This window comes from Chenopodium quinoa, unplaced genomic scaffold, assembly GCF_001683475.1.
Source record: "Chenopodium quinoa cultivar QQ74 unplaced genomic scaffold, ASM168347v1, whole genome shotgun sequence".
Classification (NCBI taxonomy): domain Eukaryota; kingdom Viridiplantae; phylum Streptophyta; class Magnoliopsida; order Caryophyllales; family Amaranthaceae; genus Chenopodium; species Chenopodium quinoa.
The window spans coordinates 2,368,325-2,391,240 of record NW_018745461.1 but is presented as its reverse complement, the minus strand read 5'-3'; the positions used below and the strand labels follow the sequence as shown (position 1 = coordinate 2,391,240).

Below are 22,916 nucleotides of genomic sequence, written 5' to 3'. Positions count from 1 at the left end.
CGGATAGTTTTCACCGCTGTAATTTGTCACTCATAATTCCTCCAACTTTATTGTAGGACGAAGCTCGTTTAAGATTGCCTCGGAAATTGATGATCCTGGCTATTGATGACAGCTCAGATGATGAGTCAGGGTATTAATTTTCTGATATAACAGAATTAGTTACAACTAACTCTGATATAAAATCTTGTATTGATAACAGATTGTATTAATTCAATTCAATACAACTTCTCTTCTTTTCTCTCTGAAATTCTCTCTCTATTTCTTGAGTTTTACTGTAAACATCAACATGGTATCAGAGCAGGAAAAATGTGATCTTCAATTTTGCGTCTGTTTGCAGTGAAATTAGTAAGTTTGAATCAATTTTTCCGCAAATTCTTACTCTAAGTAATTTGCTTGTTTCAATTTGATCAATCAGTAGATCACATTTTCTGAAATCTGAAGTTTCTGTTTCAATCAGAAATATAATTCAATTGTTTGAAGTTTCGATCCAAATTTCTGCAGATTAGATCATAATCTTGAGAGTTTGATCGAATTTTTTTTTCTGGTTTGATTGAATCAATCAATCGATCTGATATTTCTACTAGATCTGATTAAAATGGCTAGTAGTTCAATTCCGATTACATTTGATCCTACTTCACCATATTATATAAATCCTTCTGAAAATACTGCTTTACCGATTGTTTCTGAGAAGTTTTTTGGAGAAGCTTTTGGCGAATGGAAAAGGAGCATGATGATTGCATTGGCAACGAAGAACAAATTGGGATTTGTGGATGGAAGTTTACCTAAACCAGATGAGACAAATCCTAATTGTGCAGCATGGAAGCGATGTGATGCAATCATAATTTCTTACATCTTGAGATCGTTAGAAAATTCAATTGCTAGAAGTGTCCTGTTCTTGAATACATCACAAGAAATCTGGAAGGATCTTGATGAAAGATTTTCACAAATTTCAGGACCTCAACTGTATACATTGCAGCAATCGTTAGCAGACTTAAAACAAGGACCAGAAACTTCAATCACTGAGTTCTTTACACAGTTGAAGGCTATTTGGGATCAGATAAATCAAATGAATCCTTTGCCTACTTGTAGCAGTCCAGGTTGTACTTGTATTCAAGTGTTCTTGAAACAACAACAAGAAGAAAGACTGGTACAACTCTTGATGAAGTTAGACAGTAAATTTACTGCTGTGAGAACCAATATTTTGATGATGCAGCCATTACTGAGTATGTCTATGGCATATAAGTTGTTGATACAAGAAGAAAAACAAAGGCAGACAAGTAATGTTGAAGAAGAAAATAATAGAGCAATGGTGTTTGCAGCAGATTACAGGAAGAGTTACAAGAATCATTATCAAGGTTCCAAGATGACTTTTCAAACAGGAAATGGAAACAAGTTGGTGGTAGCAGGGAAACGTCCTTTCTGTGAGCATTGCAGAATTCCAGGACATGTCATGGAAAAGTGTTTTAAACTGAATGGTTACCCTCTAAATTTTGCAAAAGGAAAGGGTAAGAGAGTGGCTGCAGTTGCTCATGCTGATGATGAAGAAGAAGATACAGGAGATTGTGTAACTCAAATATCTCAAGATCAGTTCAGCAGTATTCTAAAGGCACTTCAATCACAGAATGCTGAGAATCCAGCAGAATCCCAGGCACATGTAGCAAGTACATGTTTACTGACTTGTTCAAATGCAAAATGGATAGTAGATTCTGGTGCAACTGATCATATTTGTTCAAACTTGAGTTTGTTTGAGTCATATAAATGTTTTGATAAGACACCAAGTACAATCACAATAGCAGATGGAAAACATGTGACTGTAGAGCACATAGGCACAGTTCAATTTGATAATGGGATTGTCTTACAAAATGTGTTGCATGTTCCAGGGTTGAAGTTCAATTTGATTTCTACACATAAACTATGTAGAGATTTGAATTGTGAAATTGTATTCACTCATGATAAATGTTTGATTCAGGGACCAACTTTGAGTCGGTCAGTGGTTCTTGGTAATCTGGTGTCAGGATTGTATGCTGTTGATGACATGACAGTTGAGCAGCAGGATCAGCATGGGTTAGTTAGCAAGGCAGATGATGATGCTAAGCTTTGGCACCTTAGAATGGAGAATATGCCGTTTAATAATTTGCATCTAGTTAATTCTTGTTTCAATAATAACATAGGAAATGATTTAGTGTGTCAGATATGTCATAAGTCTAGACAAACTAGAAAATCTTTTCCTGAAAGTGTGTCTAGAACACAGGATTGCTTTGAACTTCTACACATTGATACTTGGGGGCCTTATAAGTCTGTAACTCATGATGGGTTTAGCTATTTTCTTACTATTGTAGATGATTTCTCCAGAAATACATGGACATTTCTTATGAAAAATAAGAGTGATGCTGTGAAAATTTTCACTGATTTACTTGTTTTTGTTAAGAATCAGTTCAAGAAAAATGTTTTGTGTGTGAGAACTGATAATGCTAAAGAGCTTTGTGAGGGAGAAATTCTTCAAGTTTATAGAAGCAATGGTATTAAGCATCAAAAGTCCTGTGCTGACACCCCACAGCAGAATGGAGTAGTGGAGAGAAAGCACAGGCATCTGCTTGAAACAACAAGAGCCTTATTTTTCCAATCCAAGGTGCCTGTAAGATTCTGGGGAGAGTGTTTGCTCACAGCAACACATGTGATAAATAGGATGCCTCTGAGTTCTGTAAATTTCAGCTCACCTTATGAACTGTTACATGGTAAGAAACCAGATTTATTACATTTAAAAGTCTTTGGTTGTTTAAGCTATGTGTCTACTTTGAAAACTGGAAGATCAAAGTTTGATGCTAGGTCTTCTCCTTGCATATTTTTGGGTTACCCACCTGACCAGAAAGCCTATAGAATGTATGATTTGGAAAGTAAAAGAATAATTTTTTCAAGAGATGTTACATTTTATGAAAGGCATTTACCTTTTCATTATGAATCTCAAACAAAAACTGCAAATCCTCCTATTTTCTTGCCTGTAAACACTTCTTTTGATTCAGACACATATTTTATTATACCAGAACCATTTGCTTTCCAAACAGACCCAAACACAATACCAAACACAGAACCAAACACAATACCAAACACAGAACCAAACACAGGCCCAAATATACCCATAAACACTTTAAAAAGACCAGCTACAAATCTCAAACAGTCAGATAGACCCAGGAAGAGGCCCAGTTATCTAGATGGATATATTTGTTCAGCTGAATTTGCAACTGAACACTGGTGTAATATTGTGACTTTTGAGGTTCTTCCTACTTCAATGAAGGCTTTGATAAATCAGAATGTGCAGATTACAGAACCAGTGAGTTATTTAGAGGCTTTACAACATGAAGGTTGGGTGGAGGCAATGAAAAAGGAGCTAGATGCTTTAACTAGTAATGAAACATGGGAGCTAGTGAATTTACCCAGGGACAAGAAACCAATTGGCTGTAAGTGGGTGTTTAAAGTCAAGTTAAAAGCAGATGGCAGTGTTGAGAGACTGAAAGCAAGGTTGGTTGCTCAGGGGTTTACACAAAAATATGGGATTGATTATCTGGAAACTTTCTCACCAATGGTTAAAATGGCTACTGTGAGGTGTCTTCTGGCTATAGCAGCAAGCAAAGGGTGGACATTGTACCAGCTGGACGTCAATATTGCATTTTTGCATGGGGACCTTACTGAAGAAGTTTATATGAAGGTTCCTCAAGGTGTTGCAAACCCAGATAATCTAGTATGCAAGCTGAAAAAGTCTTTATATGGACTTAAGCAAGCATCTAGGCAATGGTTTGCAAAATTGAATATAGAGTTGCAGAAAATGGGCTTTGAGCAATCTAAGAATGATTACTCTTTGTTCATTAAAAGGGTGAGAGAACATGTTACTATTGCTGTGATTTATGTTGATGATATAATAGTAACTGGATCTGATGAATCATAAATCAAGAGCTTCAAGGATCATTTACATGATGTTTTCAGCATCAAGGATCTGGGAGTGTTGAATTATTTTTTGGGAATAGAAGTTTCTCACCTGCAGCATGGGATTGTGATGAGTCAGAAGAAATTACAAAAGAGTTTCTTGAAGAATGTAATATGGATGTGTCTAAGACAGCTAAAACTCCATTGTCTGTAAGCTTGAAGTTGTCAGCAGATGAAGGTGATTTGTATCCTGACCCAGAGCATTATAGGAAGATAGTTGGCAAACTGAATTTCTTGTCACACACAAGACCTGATCTCTCCTATTCAGTTCAAACTCTGACTCAGTTCATGCAACAGCCAAGGCAGTCTCATGTCAAAGCATTAAATCATGTGCTAAGATATATAGCTCATACAATTGGACAAGGTATCTTGCTACATGCTTCTGATCAGTTAACTCTGACAGCTTTTTCAGATTCAGACTGGGCAGCATGTCCAAATACAAGAAGGTCTGTAACTGGATATGTCCTGTTACTTGGAAAGTCACCAGTTTCTTGGAAGTCTAAAAAACAACCAACTGTTTCAAAGAGTTCAAGTGAGGCAGAATATAGAGCAATGGCAGCAACAGCATCAGAGACTACTTGGTTAGTGAGACTTCTTACAGAAATGGGATTAACAAATTTGAAGCCTATTGCATTACACTGTGATAATCAGAGTGCAATTCATATAGGGAAGAACCCTGTATTTCATGAACGCACTAAACACATTGAAATAGACTGCCACTTCACTCGAGACAAAGTTTTGGAAGGGCTAATCGTTTTGACTTATACCCCAACAGCAGAACAGCTAGCAGACATAATGACTAAGGCACTGGGTTCTTTACAACACAACAATTTGAAGTCCAAGCTAGGAATGTATCCAGCTACAGTCCCTAGCTTGAGGGGGGATATTGATGACAGCTCAGATGATGAGTCAGCAGGGTATTAATTTTCTGATATAACAGAATTAGTTACAACTAACTCTGATATAAAACCTTGTATTGATAACAGATTGTATTCATTCAATTCAATACAACTTCTCTTCTTTTCTCTCTGAAATTCTCTCTCTATTTTCTTTCTCTATTTCTTGAGTTTTACTGTAAACATCAACACTGGCATGGAGCTCTCTGTCCACTGTAGTTCTAAACTTGTAAGGCTGGACTTTTCAGACAATGAGGCACTCGCGGCCTCTTCAGCATTCATCACTTTTTCAAGGTCCGTAATTTTGAGTGATCGAAGTGCATTTAGATGTTTGAGCTCCGAGATCTGATACCCCTTTTCTTTCATCACAGTAAACTTATGCAAGATCTGAAGTTTTGTTAGCTTCCCTATGTTCGCCACAGCAAAAGACAAGCTTGTCTCGGCTAAATCAAGGATAATGAGGTTGATTAGGTTCCCAATCTTTTTCGGCAGGTGTGTCAGATGAGGACAATTTATAAGCTTGATCACTCTTATTCCAATAAGTTTACAGGTTGATTCTGGCAACATTATGATAGGGGTATAAGAAAAATCAAGGTATCGAAGGTGTTTAAGGTTTTCTATAGAATGCGGAACTATTGTTATATAAGAATGGCTCAAGTCCAATACTCGTAGCAGTAAAAGCGTTTTAAATACACTGCTAGGAACATAACTAATCCTAGTGTGTTAGAATTTAGGTGAGTGGAAGTAGTGGTGGGATAAAATTTGAAGTATTATTGCATGGGGATAGCTTACATTTGCATGACCAAGTGCTAGTATATATAGTGGTGTAGGTCGGTTTACATGCTCCTTCACCGACATACTACTCTACTCCTATCTACTAGCTTTCTCTAGATTTCTCTTAAGACACTAGGCTATTCTAGAAATATCTAGCTAATTGTAGATTTTACTAATTAGATTTTTCTAGATTACATTTTTAACACTCCCCCTTAATCTGAAAAATCTTGTACTTTAAACTGTACGTCGTCTTCTCAAAATATTCTTTCGGTTTTGTTGATGCTCTTGTCACCAACGGCCTCTGATGTTGTTTCTTCTTGTTGTCACCGACAACTTCTAATCTTGACTTTTCTTCTTGTCATTGTGTTGGTACTCATGTTACCAACCTTAATTTTGTCGTTTAATTTTGGTACTCGTGTTACCATCTTTCTAACTGATCTGATGCTCGTGTCACCAGAGATCTCCCAAATTCTCCTTTCGAATATATCTCTTTTATTTTTCCTTTTAATTTTGGTGCTCATGTCACCAAATATTTCTGCTAATGCACTTGTCATTAGCAACCTCTTATTTTCTTCTTCAAAACAAGCTTTCTTCATTATCTTCCTTGCCAAAATTGGCAATTTCCACATCAGCTTTCTTGAACCTGCAATTCTTTCCAACATGGCCGAACTTTTTGCATATCCAACATTGTGCTTTTCCTTTGAAGTATCAATCTACACTATCATTCTCCATACCTTTGTATTTTGGTGAATCTTCTTCATCTTCACCCTCGACCTTCTTCATGGACCCATTTCTCTTGATTTCCCCTGGTTTAAGGGAAAATTTTGCTGCAAGCGCGGTCTCCATCATGTCTTCATCATTACTTTGACGAATTTTTCTTTGTTCATGGGACTCCAGAGATCCCATAAGTTGTTCAACAGTTATGTTGGATAAATCTTCTGTTTCTTCAATTATTGTAACTATATTGTCGAATTTGTCATTTAATGATACTAGAATTTTCTTCACAATTTTTTCATCCGAAATTTCTTCTCCATATGATTTCATTTGATTAACAATCTCAATAATTCTTGAAAAATAATCTTTAACCAAGTCATTATCTTTCATCCTTAAATTTTCAAAATATCTTCTTAAAGATTGAAGTTTAATACTTCTCACCTTGTTATCTCCCTGGAACTCTTGTTGTAGAATCTCCCATGCCTTCTTTGCTGTATTAGCCCTCATAATTCTTGGAAAAATAGTATCTTTCACCGCATTTTGTATGAGATATAATGCCTTTGCATCCTTCATCCTTTCCTCCTCAAGTCTCTTCCTTTGAGCATCACTTAGGTTGCTTTCATCTTCAGGTTCATTATAACCTTTGTCGGCATAGCTCCATAGTCCATATGACCTTAGCATCGTCTTCATTTTAATTATCCAAAAATCATAACTTTCTCCCCCAAAAGTTGGAATGGGGAAACTCACATTGTTATTGGCCATTATATATTATGTTGTGTTTGGGATAATATGTGTATGATATTATAGGAAGGCTATGGGTATTGTGGCTCTTGATACCAAATGTTAGAATTTAGGTGAGTGGAAGTAGTGGTGGGATAAAATTTGAAGTATTATTGCATGGGGATAGCTTACATTTGCATGACCAAGTGCTAGTATATATAGTGGTGTAGGTCGGTTTACATGCTCCTTCACCGACATACTACTCTACTCCTATCTACTAGCTTTCTCTAGATTTCTCTTAAGACACTAGGCTATTCTAGAAATATCTAGCTAATTGTAGATTTAACTAATTAGATTTTTCTAGATTACATTTTTAACAGTGTTACCAGCTAGCAAAAAAAATGTCCTTAAGCGAAGACACTTAGTAATTTCATCAAAAGATTCAGGGCTTATATTTTGGTCATCATTTTGGCAGTACAATGACAAGTGGCGAGTATCAATGGTGGGGCGAAAGGAATGACAATCACTTGTATTTATCTGATGACACATATTAGATGCAATAGACTGCGCAAACATACCATGGATTTCGAGCATTTGGTAGGTTTTCGGACCATTCTGACATTCGCCAGGACTTGCAACTGGTTCAAACATTGATGATGGTAACATCTCATCGAAACACCGCTGGGCTTGTTCCCAGTCAGTCCATCTCTCCGGCTGAATGAATCCTTCTGCCATCCATAGCTGGAGTAAAGTACTCTTGCTAAACCTGTGGTCGCAAGGAAACAAAGTGAAATATGCAAGCAACTTATTCAAATAAGATGGACGGCTGGGATCTCCTAATTTCAGTGCACTCAGTATTTTTTGTGTGTATGTGGTTGACTCTCGATCTCGAAGGTCATGTGTTGCAAACAAAGAGATGACATATCTGGGATTATTTTCTGGCCTACAACATTGAGCGAGTAATGTAATTGCAATGACGTTTGCTAATAATGGCAAACCCATGCTTTTTCTAGCAATGTTGGCCACATTCTGGTTAAAGAAGTCGCGGTCACCAGGAGACTGTAGTACATTATTGGATCTGTACACTCTCATTCGAATAAACTCCTTACAATCGTCATCTGACATTCTCTTTAGATAATGTGGTGTGGTTAGAGTACTATATGCGACCCTTGGATCACGAGTTGTAATGAGAATTTTGACATTGGAGACTTTGCGTTTAAAGATTTTTGACACATAACCCTCAAAACCCATCAGGTCGGTAGGCGAAACTTCCCCAACTACCTCATCCAATACCAATAAGGCTCTACTTATAGGGATACCGCCCTTGACATTGAGTTCTCGATTCTGCAAGGAGAAGAATGTGATATTTTCTAGACCAACAACTGCCGAACCCCAACAAATGATTTCGAAGTGGTTCCCAACACTTTGATCATCCACTATGGACCGTGCTAGGGCTGTTTTACCAAGTCCCACCATCCCAACTATCGAGACTCCAACACCCCCTTGCAAGAGCTTATCTACAATGTTTGATCTGTCTATTTGCCTTCCTGTTGTAAGTGGCACTGCATTATCCGGGGGCAAAACTTGGTTATTATTGTGTTGCTGCTGACGATGATTGTTTGAAGATTCCAGTGTCTGATTAATTTCCTCCTCGAAGTCTCTGAATTTCTGTAACATATTGCTTATGTTATGAGGCAATCCCCACCTCCTCAATTTCGACAACATATGCAATCGCGCTTTTCTTGTTATATTATCTGTCGAGACTTCATCATTTGGCTGCCTTAAAATGCGGCCTCGAGTATGAAAAATCCGCCTTATGAAGCTGCGACGACGACGACTTATTTCTGCTACCTTTACACTATCGATTATGTCATCCACATCGTAATACATTGTCGTCAGCTCTCTGACTAGTGGCTTCCATCTTTCAATCACTGAAGGCTCAAGTCGATTGAGCTTTTCTTGGATTCTCTGCGCCCGGATTTCTAACTATTGGAGGTTGTCATTTACATTTACGAATTCAGCTATCTCGTTGATGACAAAAGATAGTAATCTCGTTAGCAACACTGCGGTTGATGAAGCAATGAATGGATCTACAGGGATAACCATGTCGAAAGATTTTAGTGGTAAACTCAATAAAAAGGATGATGCACAAAGACTAATTAATAATGCAGTCGAAACTGAGTTGCACTACAAGATTTCGTGTTTTTTTATGGCCAGCAAAGATGAATGTACTTGAATATAATGAGCAAGAAAAGGAAAATTATGATCAATTTTGAGGAATTAAAGAGTAGAAAAGGTATTAGCCAAGTGAAGATGCGTTACTAAAAAGAATGTTATGAGGCGAGGAATATGGATGATAGAGGGAATAATTGTATGATTGGTATCTAGACTTTGGTATTTTGTGTTTATATAGCCTAAAAGATACTTCGTACAACATTTTTTAAAGTTACATACCTTATCAAAACGCCTATATTACCGAGTACTTTATATTCTCTCGATTCCTTTTCAAGTGTCTTGATTTGACTGATATATTTGTCGACATAAAATTATGACTAATAATATTTTACTCATCAACGAGAATGAATTGTCACAAGTTGATATTTGGAAATTATATAAATTGAGACGGTTAATTAGTACCAAAAAGAAAAAAATGTTTGACTTATGTATAAAGCATTAATATTGGTTAAAGGATTTGTATGTGAATAGGGAAACTTATACTCCGATCCCTTTATCCCTTCAACAGTAGGATGCAAATCATTGAAAATTTTAAGGTACAGCCGCCTGTATCTAGCAAGGTACAGACAAAAAGACGCGGAAAGAACATGTAGTAGTTTTTTAACGAACATAAAATTGTTTTGTAAAGAACATATAACTGTTTTGTAAAGAACATCCAATTTTATGTTTTTTTTATACATCTAAAGAACATCCGTAATATTTATAAAGAACATGATAATATTATGTAATGAACATTATTTATGTATATTCACCATAATAAAAAAAAAATTAAAGAACATTTCACAATAAGTAATTAACATTATATCGCAAATAATTAAAAGTACATTACACTGACAATTAAAGAACATAAACATATGTTCTTCACTCTTTTTTGATATAAATATGTTACTTTTTACTTTAGATGATATATGTTCTTTACTTTTTAATAGTATATTCTTTTTATTACAACGATATGTTCTTTACATGTGTGTAATATGTTCTTTTTGCTAAGCAGCTATACAATGCAAGGTACCCACGCTTGTAGGAACCACACATTGGCGAATCATACAAGTAGCAATAAGAGTAGACACTTAACCTTATAAGGTGTTTAGCTCTCTCAACTTTTATTAATGTGGGATACGTACACATGCTATTTGGAAAGGATCTACCTCAACAAGACAACAAGGGACTATGTGAAAGATAATCTAATTTACCAACGTTATTATTGAGCTTTTTTTTTTCCATTAAATTTACAAATATTAAGTACAATGTTGGGTTATCCTTGGCGTTTGGCACCTTAACTAAAATAGATCGACCACAAAGAATCGATGTACTTACATGAATAGGATGTCACAAAGTCTCACAATCCCATCAAGTTTTTTTATTTTATTTTATTTTATTTTATTTTTATCTTTTATTTTATTTTTTATTTTTATCAACTATTCCTCACCTTGGAATCAAATTTCAAATGGATCCCCTTCTTCAATTCTTACAAAAATAAATAAATAAATAAATAAAAATAAAATTACATGTTGATCAAGCGGTCACTTATTAATATATCGATCAACTGGGGGTTTTACAATACTTACAATATAAAATTAAAGTTAATAATTAAGTTTACCATTCAAAGTCTACTATAGATTGAAGGAGAAACATTATTTTAAAATATATAATTTGTCACAGAACACGTCAAAGTCTACTAAAATGTGGTCGTATGAATTTAATTTGTTGATCGGAATAAATATCATGTAACGCCTGAGAAGAGGGTTGCAACAATTGTTACCTATGGGCCTATGGCTAATGGCTGTTGCATATCTGGAGAATGAAGCGCGTAAATTTAATTCATGTCAACTTAATATTTTAACTAGTAGCTAGAGTGCTACAACACTTCTTCGTTAATCATATGAAGATACCCCGTAATCTCGTATATTTAGTTCATTGTTAACAACTAATGATCGATGACTCGACTTTAACAATAACATAATTAAGAATCTTAATTATTACTATATGAATGATTGAGGCACTAATTAATACGGAGTACACCCTAGCACAAACGTGCTTAGATGATTGACAACTAGCTTAGAGCAATTAATCAATAATGGCTGAAAGGGGTGTTCATAATATAAAAACTGGGTATCCGGTTTCTCAGAATCCTAGAAAAATGGGTACCCGAATTTTTGGGTCGTGAATCAGTCAGCCAATGATCTGAGATTTTGACCCAATAACATCGAGTACCTACTTTTCCCGGGTCGGGTCATAAGGTACCCGAAAATACTCATGAAGGTACTCATGATTTTTGTAAGGGTTATAAGTACCCACTTTGTGATATCATAATTACCGATATCAATGGTTAAATAGTGCAATGGCAATTGGCAAATGTCTTGTAGGTATGAATAATTGAATATGATACATCTATTTAAAAACAGAAGATAAAATCGTCATGTATGATACTCCGAACCATTCCTTTCATCTGTCACTTCATTTAAAATTTTCAGTATGTTGTTAACTTGTTAAGTGAGATGGTGACGGGAAGGTGATTGAACGGCATGATAATGCAATGGTGGTGGGATAGGGAATTAGGGCCTGTTTTGTTTACCTTATTTCAGGTCTAATAAATTCAGATAAGTAGAGTTTAATAAAAATTAAGTTTTGTTAAGGGTTATTGAAATTCAAATTACAACTAAAATAATTTTTATTTTCAGATAAGTGGAAATTAGGTGAATAGAACACACTAGAAAAATTGTTTTAAGGTCCTAAAAGGCTAAAATGCCTCAATCTCGCAAACAGATCAACATTAAACGTTTTTTCTAACAAATTTCCATAAAATAAAATCATTATTATAATAACATTAGGGTAACTCTTGTATGTGGCTGGCCACACGGTTTAGCCACATTGATATATAAGAGTAGTCTTCATTTAAATGTATGAGCAACTTCATTTTTTCATAAGAGTAACCTCATTTGCTTATTTCCATGACCCTTATTACTTAATTAATTGCCTTATATATGATTATGTAAAGTGGTCATATCATCATGTGAATAGCCACGTACAAGAATTTGTGAACTTGTACATTGTGGTTTTTTTGTGGAAGAATTTAAAACTATACTTTATTTTTATCACTTATTAATTCAAGAATCAAATTGATAGAGGTATCTATTATTCAGATTAAAACTGAAATCTAATCCAATCCAAATCAAATTATCAATTTGGATCAAATTTGGACTATAACTCGAGTTTGATCGGATTGAAATTTTTAAAAAAATTCGGATTGGATCTAATTGATCTTGCATGGAACCGAAAATTCAATATATTTAACCATGTATTTATATACTACGTGTATATAATTAATTAAATTAATCATGTAGAACTATGTTTTCAAGTCTTGTAATAGTAATATGAGCTTGGACCAATTTTATTCTTATGGCCCTGTTCATTTCAGTTCAGTTCTGCTTCTAATTTCCTTCTCTCATACAATATTCATTTCAGCTTTATTCAGTTAAATTTTGTTAATGTAAACAGTCCCTTACATTTTTATTTTTAATGTTATTAGGTCCTAAAAATTTGTAATGTATATCAATTGAAATTTCAGATTGTACCAATTAATTGAATAATTTGAATGGGGTTTCATGAGAAATTTGGACAAAATTGAATTGAAAAATAGAAAGTCATATTTTATTTTGGATGAAATTGGATTAGGCCTGAATCCAACGTGAAAACCGATTATTCACCCCTAGTTTCTGAGTTCTTTTGTCGACACCCCTAGTTTTGGGTCTTAAACGGGTGTTCTTCTTCCAATTTCTGTGTTCATCTTTTGTCGACACCCTTAGTTTTGGGTCTTAAACCGGTGTTCTACTTCCAATTTCTAAGTTCGTTCTTTTGTCGAAATCAAATCAAAAATTATATTTGTCATTGAATAGAAATGTTTGAATAAGTGGTAATGTCGATATGTTCTTGACTTGTTCAAGATACGTGACTTTTAATTTAATTATAATTTCGCTTACTTCGTGAACCTCATCATCATCAACTGACTTGATTCTTCAATTCCCCTTTCTTACGGGTCAAGGGTGAAGTTCTGAGTAAATTATTACACAAGCTCCTTGTCTATGTCGCCAGCATTTTTATTATTAGATTGCTATATGTACAAGGTATATAATATAAAATCTTAACCATTTTTGAATTGAACATATATAGTCTGAACTTGAACGAATACATCTTGGTTCATTCAATCAACGGCTATCTTCTTTCCAATAACTCAGCTAATCAAATCTACACAATCAAACAAAACAGCTAAGACTTAAATTTCTTATTCGATCGGTCGAAACATGAAGTTTTTCTCAATTTTAAGGTGCCTTCCATCATTGGCAAGGAATTATCCTGCAGAGAGAGATCCAGTTTTTCAATGCATCGCAAGGTAATAACAAAGCTATCAAACATAATGAACAATAATAGGATATGGTTACTTTGGTTTATTTTCAATTTTGCTGCTTTTTAATCAAGTATAATTCAATAATCTCGTTAGTTGATTTGAGATAATCCACATAGAATTCATATTCAATTAAATTCATGTCTAATTAACTTTTTTTTTTTTTTTTTTTTTTGGACAGAATGTCTAATTTACTAATTATGAACACTTACTTATACATGGTTTTTTTTTACTCCCCCTGTTGTTATTCTAATTTTTACAAATTTTACCATCAAATATACTGTTAAATAAATAAAAAGTTTCATAATATCAACTTTTTTTTTACTAATATTAAATCATATATCTAAGCTCAAACTAGTGTATTGACATGTGTGTCAAGTTTAACTGTTCAATTATTCAAGAATGGAAAGAGTATTAATTTATTAAATACATACTTCAATTCCTCTATTTTTATACTTGCAAGTTGCAACATACCTTTTAGGCACGCTATTTGAGAACACAATTTTTTGTATGCGGCTTGCTGTATCATACGGCAAGGACTACTCGAGTTACTCGGTTAGGGGTTACTCGAGTTTCTCGGTCAGGGGTTACTCGAGTTGCCGGGGTTACTCAAATTATTCGATCAGGGGTTACTTGAGTTACTCTTAACCAAGTAACCCCTCAAGTAACCCCTGACTGAGTAACCATGCACTCGAGTAATCCATGACTGAACCTCTCGAGTAACCCCTAACCGAGTAACCCCTAACTGAGTAACCCCTAACTGAACCCTCAAATAACCCTTGACTGAACTCCTTAAATAACCCCTGACCGGTGAGTAACTCGAGTAACCCCTCACATAGTAACTCGACACCTGACCGAGTAACTCGAGTTACCCATAACCGAGGAACCCCTAACCGAAAAACTCGAGTAACCCTTGACCAAGTAACTCGAGTAACCCCTCAAGTAACCCTTGACCGAATGAACCCCTCGAGCTAGTAACCCCTGTCTGAACCCCTCAAGTAACCCCCGAACGAGTACCTCGGATAACCCCTAACAAAATAACTCGGGTAACCCCTGCCACACTATGTGGCCTGCTGCATCAAAAGTTGCTAATTTGAGAAAGTGATTAAACTAAGTAAATTCACGAAGAAAACTATAAAATTTAAAGCATTGCTATTCGTCACTTTCTTCTTACTTGTGTTAAAAAATATTCAATTAATTTTTTTGTTTGTCTAGTCTAATATCTCCCTTAAGGTGTGCGTACTAATTCTTGTATTTTTGTTTTACGTCTTCCAATTAATAAAAAGTATAACTCATCTGTATAGATAAAGTAACCCTATTTTCTTATTAACATTATTTGTTCATCATAGGAACTCCTATTACTCATTTAACTACCTTATACATAAAGTGATCACACCATGTCACTAGCCACACTATTGATGGTTTTGACACCACCTTTAATTTTGTGCCTCCTTAGTACTACGAGTGACAAATCTTTGTTATATTGGAGATGACCAAAATCCGGGTCTGGCTAGACTAGACTGGGCTTTAGTACAAAATCTTGTGCCTAAACCTACAAAATTGTATCGAGTCAAAGTGGATTTTTTGGGTCGGATTTAGGTTTTAAACCGAAGATATATTTTTAGGGTTGCCCAAAATCCGCACTTTTCTCGGACCAGCTTGATGGGACCATTGGGCCGAGCCATTGTTGGTCACTAGCAGTTGTATTGGTTGGGACAAGTACCTATGTACGATGCTAATAATGTACTAATTTAAACTAGTTTCACTTAAACAAAATATATGGTTTTTTTTTTTTTTAAAATGATTCATTAAATAAAAAATAATACGACATCTCAACGAGATTTAAATCTAACAAATACACGACAATTGAATAATATAGAACGATCGTTTAGCAAAGTTATGTTCGTTAATTAGTTGCTAATTATACATCCTTCAAACCCTATTTATATTATGGTTGTGATTATTTATAGTCTTCCTCGGCGATGGGTCTATCAAATTGTTGTAGTTGTACTACTGTGAAGCGATTTTTTGTCTAGATGATCTGATTGTAATGAAAGGATTAATAACTTATTTTTCGATCTCGTATAAATTTATGTTCATGAAACAGCTTGTACTATACTAAACTCATAAAACTGAATCTGAATAAAGCCTACTATGGAGGAGGCACTAATATACTCAGAATGTACTTTTATTGAAATTAATAACAAAAGAATGAAGAAAAAACACTTTTGAATAATCCTAGAGAGAGAAAAAAAGTGATTGGAGATCAAAGAGGCAGATAGGTTTTTTCTTTCTTTCTTTCTTTTTTTTTTTCTCTCTAAACCCTTGTATAAAGTAGACCACGTAGTGGTGGGACTAAAGAGATCAAAGTGAGAATTTTTTTACCATAATGGTATAAAATAAAGATAAGAAGATTAAAAAAAAAATGTATATAAACACAAAAAAGGATTAAATAATGGTGGTTGTAATGCAAAGATTGAAGAGGGGGAACTAGGAAAAAATTAGGTAACAAAGGGGGATGATGTCATTATTAGTTGTGTTGATAATTTGATAATAAGTTGATTAAAATTAAAATCACAAATGGTAAACTAGCTAGTTTGCTACAATAACTGTTAAATAATTAATTGCATGCAGCTTATGCGGCCCCAAAGGAAGGATCCATCTTCAAGCTATGTAAAACATATTAGCCCTCGATCATTTTCGAAAGGCCAACAATGGCCTCCCTCGGCAGCAGGACATTCCGTAAGTACAACTCCCAGTGCATATCAACCATACGGCTTACAAGAAGATATCGAATGGGCAATTCATGTGGCACTTAACGAGCTTGGAGGTTTTCAAAGTGTGTTACTTAACATTGCTTCCTTATAATCATTCCAAACACTTCCTATGTTATTTGAATTGAAACTAATGATATTTTGAATTGTGAAATACAGGGAATTGTGAATATTTAACGAACCAATTGGGTAAAGAAGACTCAAAATCGTTACTAGACGTTAATCACCATCTGGAGGCATGTTTTTACTATTACTTTAATGTTTAGTTCCTTTATTTCATGTAGTCCCTCGGTTCCTTATTGTTTGTTACATTTGAAATCTTTTTGTAAAAGAAAAATAATGGGTGTAACAAACAAAATTAAACAATGAATAAAACATATTACATATTACATTTAACATATATTGTATCTTTAATTGCAGATGCTGAAAAAGTCTAAATGTTCAGATGTAGAAGGTAATATGTCTTAATAGTTACGTTTTTTATATGTCATTTTTACTATTTTATTAAGATGCACAACATTGACATAATTGCATAAATATTCTCTAAACAAACGATCGATGAGAAAATGTACCTTCTATCTTCAAATAAATTTGACAATCTTCTAATAAAGTACATAACATTAACATCTTTGTTACAGTGATAGAGTATAAAAGCCTCACTGAGAAAGAAATACTTGAACCTAAGCCTAAAGCACGAAAAATCGTGAGGCAAAAGCTCGAAGCCATATTAACAAAGAAGTTGGGTTTCACAGAAGAGGCAAAGAGTAATCAAATGAAAAGAGAAGAAGGCATGTGGTTAGTTTGCACTCTATTCCCTGAAACATACGAGTTCAATAAGGAAACACTTGTTCAATTATGGATGGCAAGAGGTTTCCTAAACAATAACAATGATGATTACAAGAAGCAAATAGGAGATACCTGTTTTGGTGGAAGAGGGATGCATTGAATGCTCGCGAACATGCTTTTCGTCAACAGCGGAAAGCAAATACAAAGTTAATGTTGTACATATGAAGAGTTCGACAACAATAGACACGCCGCTGTATCTTAGATTGAGCACATCAGAACTTCAGAAAAACGACGTCCCTAAAAAGTCGAGAATTTATCTTTATGGAGTAATGAACCTAATCAATCCATGTTCAACCACATAGAAAAACTTGAGAATTTGAGAGCACTTTTGCTACTTCAGCCAGCAATTCAGGAGTTCCAACAAACCTATAAATCCACTAGCATGATCTACAAAATTCCACCAGGTATATTCTCGAAGTTGAAGCATTTGCAAGTCTTGAACTTGAGTGGATTTCCTATAATAGACCTGCCAAGTTCCATAGGAGAAACAAAGGAATTGCGGTACCTTGATCTTTCATATACACTGATTGAACTATTACCTGTGACAATTTGCCTTCTTTCGAACTTGGAAACCTTGAAACTCCGGGGTTGTGTTCGCTTGGTTAGGCTACCAGAAGGGATCATAAAGTTGACCTCCCTTCTTCATTTGGATCTCAACATTCTAAGCCAGCTATCATTATTGCCGAAAGGGATAGGAAAGCTTACCGCCCTTGAAACTTTATCAGCATTCCTCGTTGACAAGGAATATGGCCGTAGAATCAATGAGCTAGGTTATATGAATAACCTCGAGGGTAGCTTATGCATCTCACAATTGGAGAGGGTTTCAAATAGTAGTGAGGCCAAGGAAGCCGCTTTAAGTCACAAGAAGCACCTTAAGAGGTTGGAGCTAAGATGGAGCGCGCCTAGATTGAGCAGGAAAAAAAACCAAGAGCTAGAATATGAAGTTCTTGATAACCTTTGTCCACCTTCAAGTATCGAGGATCTAGAAATATCAGGCTATGGTGGCTTGATATTTCCTAATTGGATCGGCGATTCCAAAGTCCTCCATATGCTATTAGCATAACCCTCATTAAATGCGAGAACCCTAAGCTTCTTCCATCACTTGGTGAGCTACCTTTGCTCCAAACTATTCATTTAATCGACATCAAGAGGATTAAAAAGATGGGTTCTGAATTGCATTCCCTGAATTAAGGAAGCTCACTATTGTTGGCTTGTCATACTTGGATACATGGAGTGGAGTTAAGGAAGGAGATTTTCCGCTCCTTAACCAGCTTATAATAGAGAATTGTCCTAAACTGACCGCGCTTCCATCACTCGAATCTTTTCATTCACTGAAGCAATTGGAAATAAGTCAATGTACTAAGCTCTCTTCTTGGTCACAAGTAGAGTTTCCATCCTCATTGAACATGTTGGTTGTAGAAAATTGTCCTTCCTTCAAAAAGAGGTATGGTAAACCCAATAATAAGGATCGCACGAAGCTTATGCAAGTGAATAATGTGTGGATTGATCATGAAGAGATCACAAAAGCCGGTAATGTTGCAATTCAAGTTATGTGACGACAATGGCTCCATTTGGTAGAGGAAGAGGATGTAAGAATATCTTCATCTTTTCTTTTCTTTTCTTTTCTTTTTTTTTTTTTTCAGGGGTAGACAATCTTTTTTACAAGATAATTTTAGTAATTTCTAATCTACTTGCGATTTTTTTAAAACTCATAATTATATTTTAAGACAACCATTTCTGTAAATTCATTTAGTCTTTGTCATTTCAAAATTATTGAATTGAACCATTCAAAAAAACTTTGGTTTCAAACTTCAAAACTTCAACTATGTCACTTTCAAAATTAAGTAAATTAAATTTTATACTTTTCTATATTTCCTCAATGATACTCTCAAAATAATTATTCATTAATTATATAAATGGTAGATTCTAAAAGAACTTCAATTTCAAATTGATTTAGATAATAAATGCATAATTTTGCTTCTTAATTAACTTGATTTTAAACATTTATATGTTGCTTATTGTCATGGAACAAACAAAGTAAAATTATCTCTCTATCTTGCCATCTGAAAAATACATGAAATTTGTTGAACTTAAAAATTGTAAATAACTTTCAATCTTTAAATACAAATCTACTAAAAAAAATTGAATTTTATTTCACTGTTTATTACTGGGGATCTGAGAATGGAAGTATACTCTTACAACCATTCAATGATTAGCTTGAATTGTGTTTCAACTCTGTATTAGTTGCTAAAAAGAGAAACAGCAGTGAAAGCCTTGTTTATTTCTTTCCCAAGAAAAAAATTTATTTATAAGAAAACTAATTTAAAGTGGAAATATTTTTATCTTCATCCAAATCACCAAATGGAGCCTAGCTAATGTATCCTCAGCTGCCAAAGGTAACTTTAGAAACTAAACATGCTAGTAAATTTTATTTGTGTTAAAATATTTACAACAATTTGATTGATTCACTCGCTAATCTATTAACCTATACTAAAAGCAAATCTTTCCATAACACTTAAAAGCAAATCCTTCCATAACACTTGTCATTACCTTGTGAAAAATTTTCTCACTTTTTTCGCTTTTTTTTACAAAATCTTTTACTAAACTATTTATACCTTATGTATTTCTTTCCAATTTGAAAATCATATTCCATATATACGCAAATGATATATTTCTATATTTTTTTATATAATTAATATTTTGTATTATTATTGTAAAAAATATTTAACAATAGTACATTGCACGGAATTTTAACCTAGTATATATATATATATATATATATATATATATATATATATATATATATATATATATATATATATATATAGGAGGAGGCTCTCGTGAGAATTTTTCTTACGTGAGAATTTTCCTTATGTGAGAACACTCTTTATGTTCTAAATTTTTACTCGTATGTTCTAAATTTTAAATCTAATTTTCTAAATTTTTCCTTAGGTTTCTAAATTAAATAAAATGTTCTAATTTAGTACTCACATGTTCTAAACCATAAATTAGTTAAGTTTAATATCATAAATTTGAAATAACTTGTTCCAAAATTTTAACTTATATGTTCTAAATTTTAAAATGTGTGTTCTAAGATTTTTAATTATATGTTCTAGATTTTAAAGCGTATGTTCTATTTTTTTACTCATATGTTCTAAATTTTTTACTCACACTTTCTATATTCTATATCAGTTTGTTCTAAATTTTTATTCACATGTTCATAATCTTAAATCAGATGTTCTAAATTTTACTCATATGTTTAAAATTTCATAAAGTATATTTTATAAATTTTTAATCACTTGTTCTAATTCTTAAATCAAATGTTCTAAACATATTACTCACATAGATGTTCTAAATTATTACTTAGATGTTCTAAATTTTAATTTCAGACACATGTTCTAAATTTTTATTCGTATGTTCTAAACTTTTACTCACATGTTCTAAATTTAAAATCAATTCTCATATAAGTATGAATTCTCACATATGAACTTATTCTCACCGGATCCCTCCCCTATATATATATATATATATATATATATATGTATATATATATGTATATATATATATACATATACATATATACATATATGTATACATATATGTATATGTATATATATATGTATATATGTATATGTATATATATGTATATATATATATGTATATACATATATGTATATATATATGTATATGTATACATATATATATGTATATATGTATATGTATATATGTATATGTATATATATATATGTATATATGTTTTCTAAAATTATATGCATAAAAAAGAAAGTAAATAATTTGAATTTTTTTTATTAAACATATTTTTAAATAAAATATTATTTTTGTACATTGAAACTTTTCCAACATATACACTACAACATTTGCTTTTGATATATAATTCAACAAGAGTAATTTAAAAATGAAAAGTGCAAAGTCAAACTGTTGCAAGTATTTTAAAACCCTATTATATTTTTCTCCATGATGTTGTTGTTGTTCATCCTCATAACTATTTTCCTTTCTGTATTCAACAAACAGCTTTGAAGCTCGGCACTTGGTATCAATCCATTCTGCGATGCATAAATAAGAAAGCTTCGCATCCAAGCCGATCACTCAATCAACAAAGTAAAGTATATCATACCAATGGTATCAAAGTGCTTTATTATGAGATTAGAGTTAAACTTTCTACAAGAAGAACCAACACTAAAGTTAAATTTCCTACATCATAGTGGTCTTATGATGATAAAGCGACCGTATTTATAGGGAAATTCCCTGTTTCTCATATTGAGAAACAAAATTTGTTTCTCATGAGGGCATTTTCGTGAATAAATCAACAACTTTTTCATTATTATGGGTTCCACAATTGAATAAAGTTGTTGGTTTAATTACGTAAATGACACGTGAGAAATAAATTTTGTTTAATTTCTAGAAATTGGGCATCCCCTTATTTATATATGTGATCTATGATATATTGGCGTGCAAGGAGCCTATTGGACTTGTGCCAGTTGACCACACAGAAATGACCAGGTCCCTGTCAGGTGCGTGCCTGCCTTCTATAAATTATAAACTACATCCGCATGCTTTTTTTAATTTTACACAAAAGTCAAATGGGATCTATAAATTAAAAAATAAATGGAAGAATATTTAAGTACTAATAATAGACGTGCAAGTATAAAAAATGTTTAGGCTTTGTAAACATTTCAATATGTCATCTATAAATTTATAATAATGCAATGAAAGCATGACCTATTCAATGATCATATGTCAATAATGTCATAGAAATTTCAATATCTTAATGCATTTGTTAAAGACGAATCTCTTTTGTAGATATCGTATGACTTTATATTAATGAATTATTTTACTATTCAAAAAAAATATATATATATAAAATTATAAGGTGTCTTACTCCAAGTTCTTGATCAATGACAGAAAGAAAACGTCATTTGTGCTTGCAACAATTCAGTCATATTCATTTTAAAAAACAAACGATATAAGAATACAAGCAATGCACTCCATGAAAAGAATAAGAAGCCGAGAATGGTGCTTGCATAGTGATTGCTTTTGGGATGCAAAATTCAAAATTGGATCTACCCCAAAATCAACGTAATCATGGTTCGGGCTGCACCTAAAAACATCTGCCTGGATCAAGCTAGCGAGCCAGGCTCGTATTATTCAGCTCTAAACTGAAAGGATCTAGACAAACTTAGATCTTAATATATCAAGTTTGGGTTTTATTAATCTATTTGCTTGTGATATATATAAGAGAATAAAGAAATGTTACATTTGATACTTTTTTTTTTTTTTTGGATCCAATTACATTATTTCTTTAAGGTATAATTAAGAAATAAGTATTGAATTATGTTGTGTATATATATATGTATATACTATGTACAAGTATTTAATAATTACAGTACATTGGATTCTTCTGAAAGGTGCATATCAAAATTTTATCATCCAATTCTAGTTGGAGGAAGTACAAATTTCTCATGACACACAAGATACTTTAAATATGAACTGCCATAAAGATGATTAGAATAATTGTGGTTCATTGATATTCAATATATGGAGTAACTCTCCATTAAA

General features: G+C 33.3%; 2 protein-coding genes across 3 annotated transcripts; both read left to right on the top strand.

Annotated features, from left to right (window-relative positions):
* Window positions 1-13,458: 13,458 nt before the first annotated feature.
* On the top strand, window positions 13,459-16,807 carry LOC110714882. The gene is made up of 3 exons (XM_021893434.1): window positions 13,459-13,707; window positions 16,354-16,558; window positions 16,653-16,807. Exons 1-3 carry the CDS (start codon window positions 13,696-13,698, stop codon window positions 16,757-16,759), a joined length of 324 nt encoding a protein of 107 aa, XP_021749126.1. The 5' UTR covers window positions 13,459-13,695; the 3' UTR covers window positions 16,760-16,807.
* A 101-nt stretch (window positions 16,808-16,908) lies between these two features.
* On the top strand, window positions 16,909-21,893 carry LOC110714943 (disease resistance protein RGA2-like). 2 transcript variants are annotated; one of them, XR_002510178.1, is made up of 3 exons: window positions 16,909-16,947; window positions 17,132-18,928; window positions 21,372-21,893. XR_002510178.1 is itself a non-coding variant. In XM_021893495.1 (2 exons), exon 2 carries the CDS (start codon window positions 17,626-17,628, stop codon window positions 18,400-18,402), a length of 777 nt encoding a protein of 258 aa, XP_021749187.1. In that variant the 5' UTR covers window positions 16,909-16,947; window positions 17,132-17,625; the 3' UTR covers window positions 18,403-19,291. The 2 variants fall into 2 exon arrangements, 1 of the variants encoding a protein (XP_021749187.1); XM_021893495.1 differs by lacking the exon at window positions 21,372-21,893 and having other exon boundaries at window positions 17,132-19,291.
* Window positions 21,894-22,916: the final 1,023 nt, after the last annotated feature.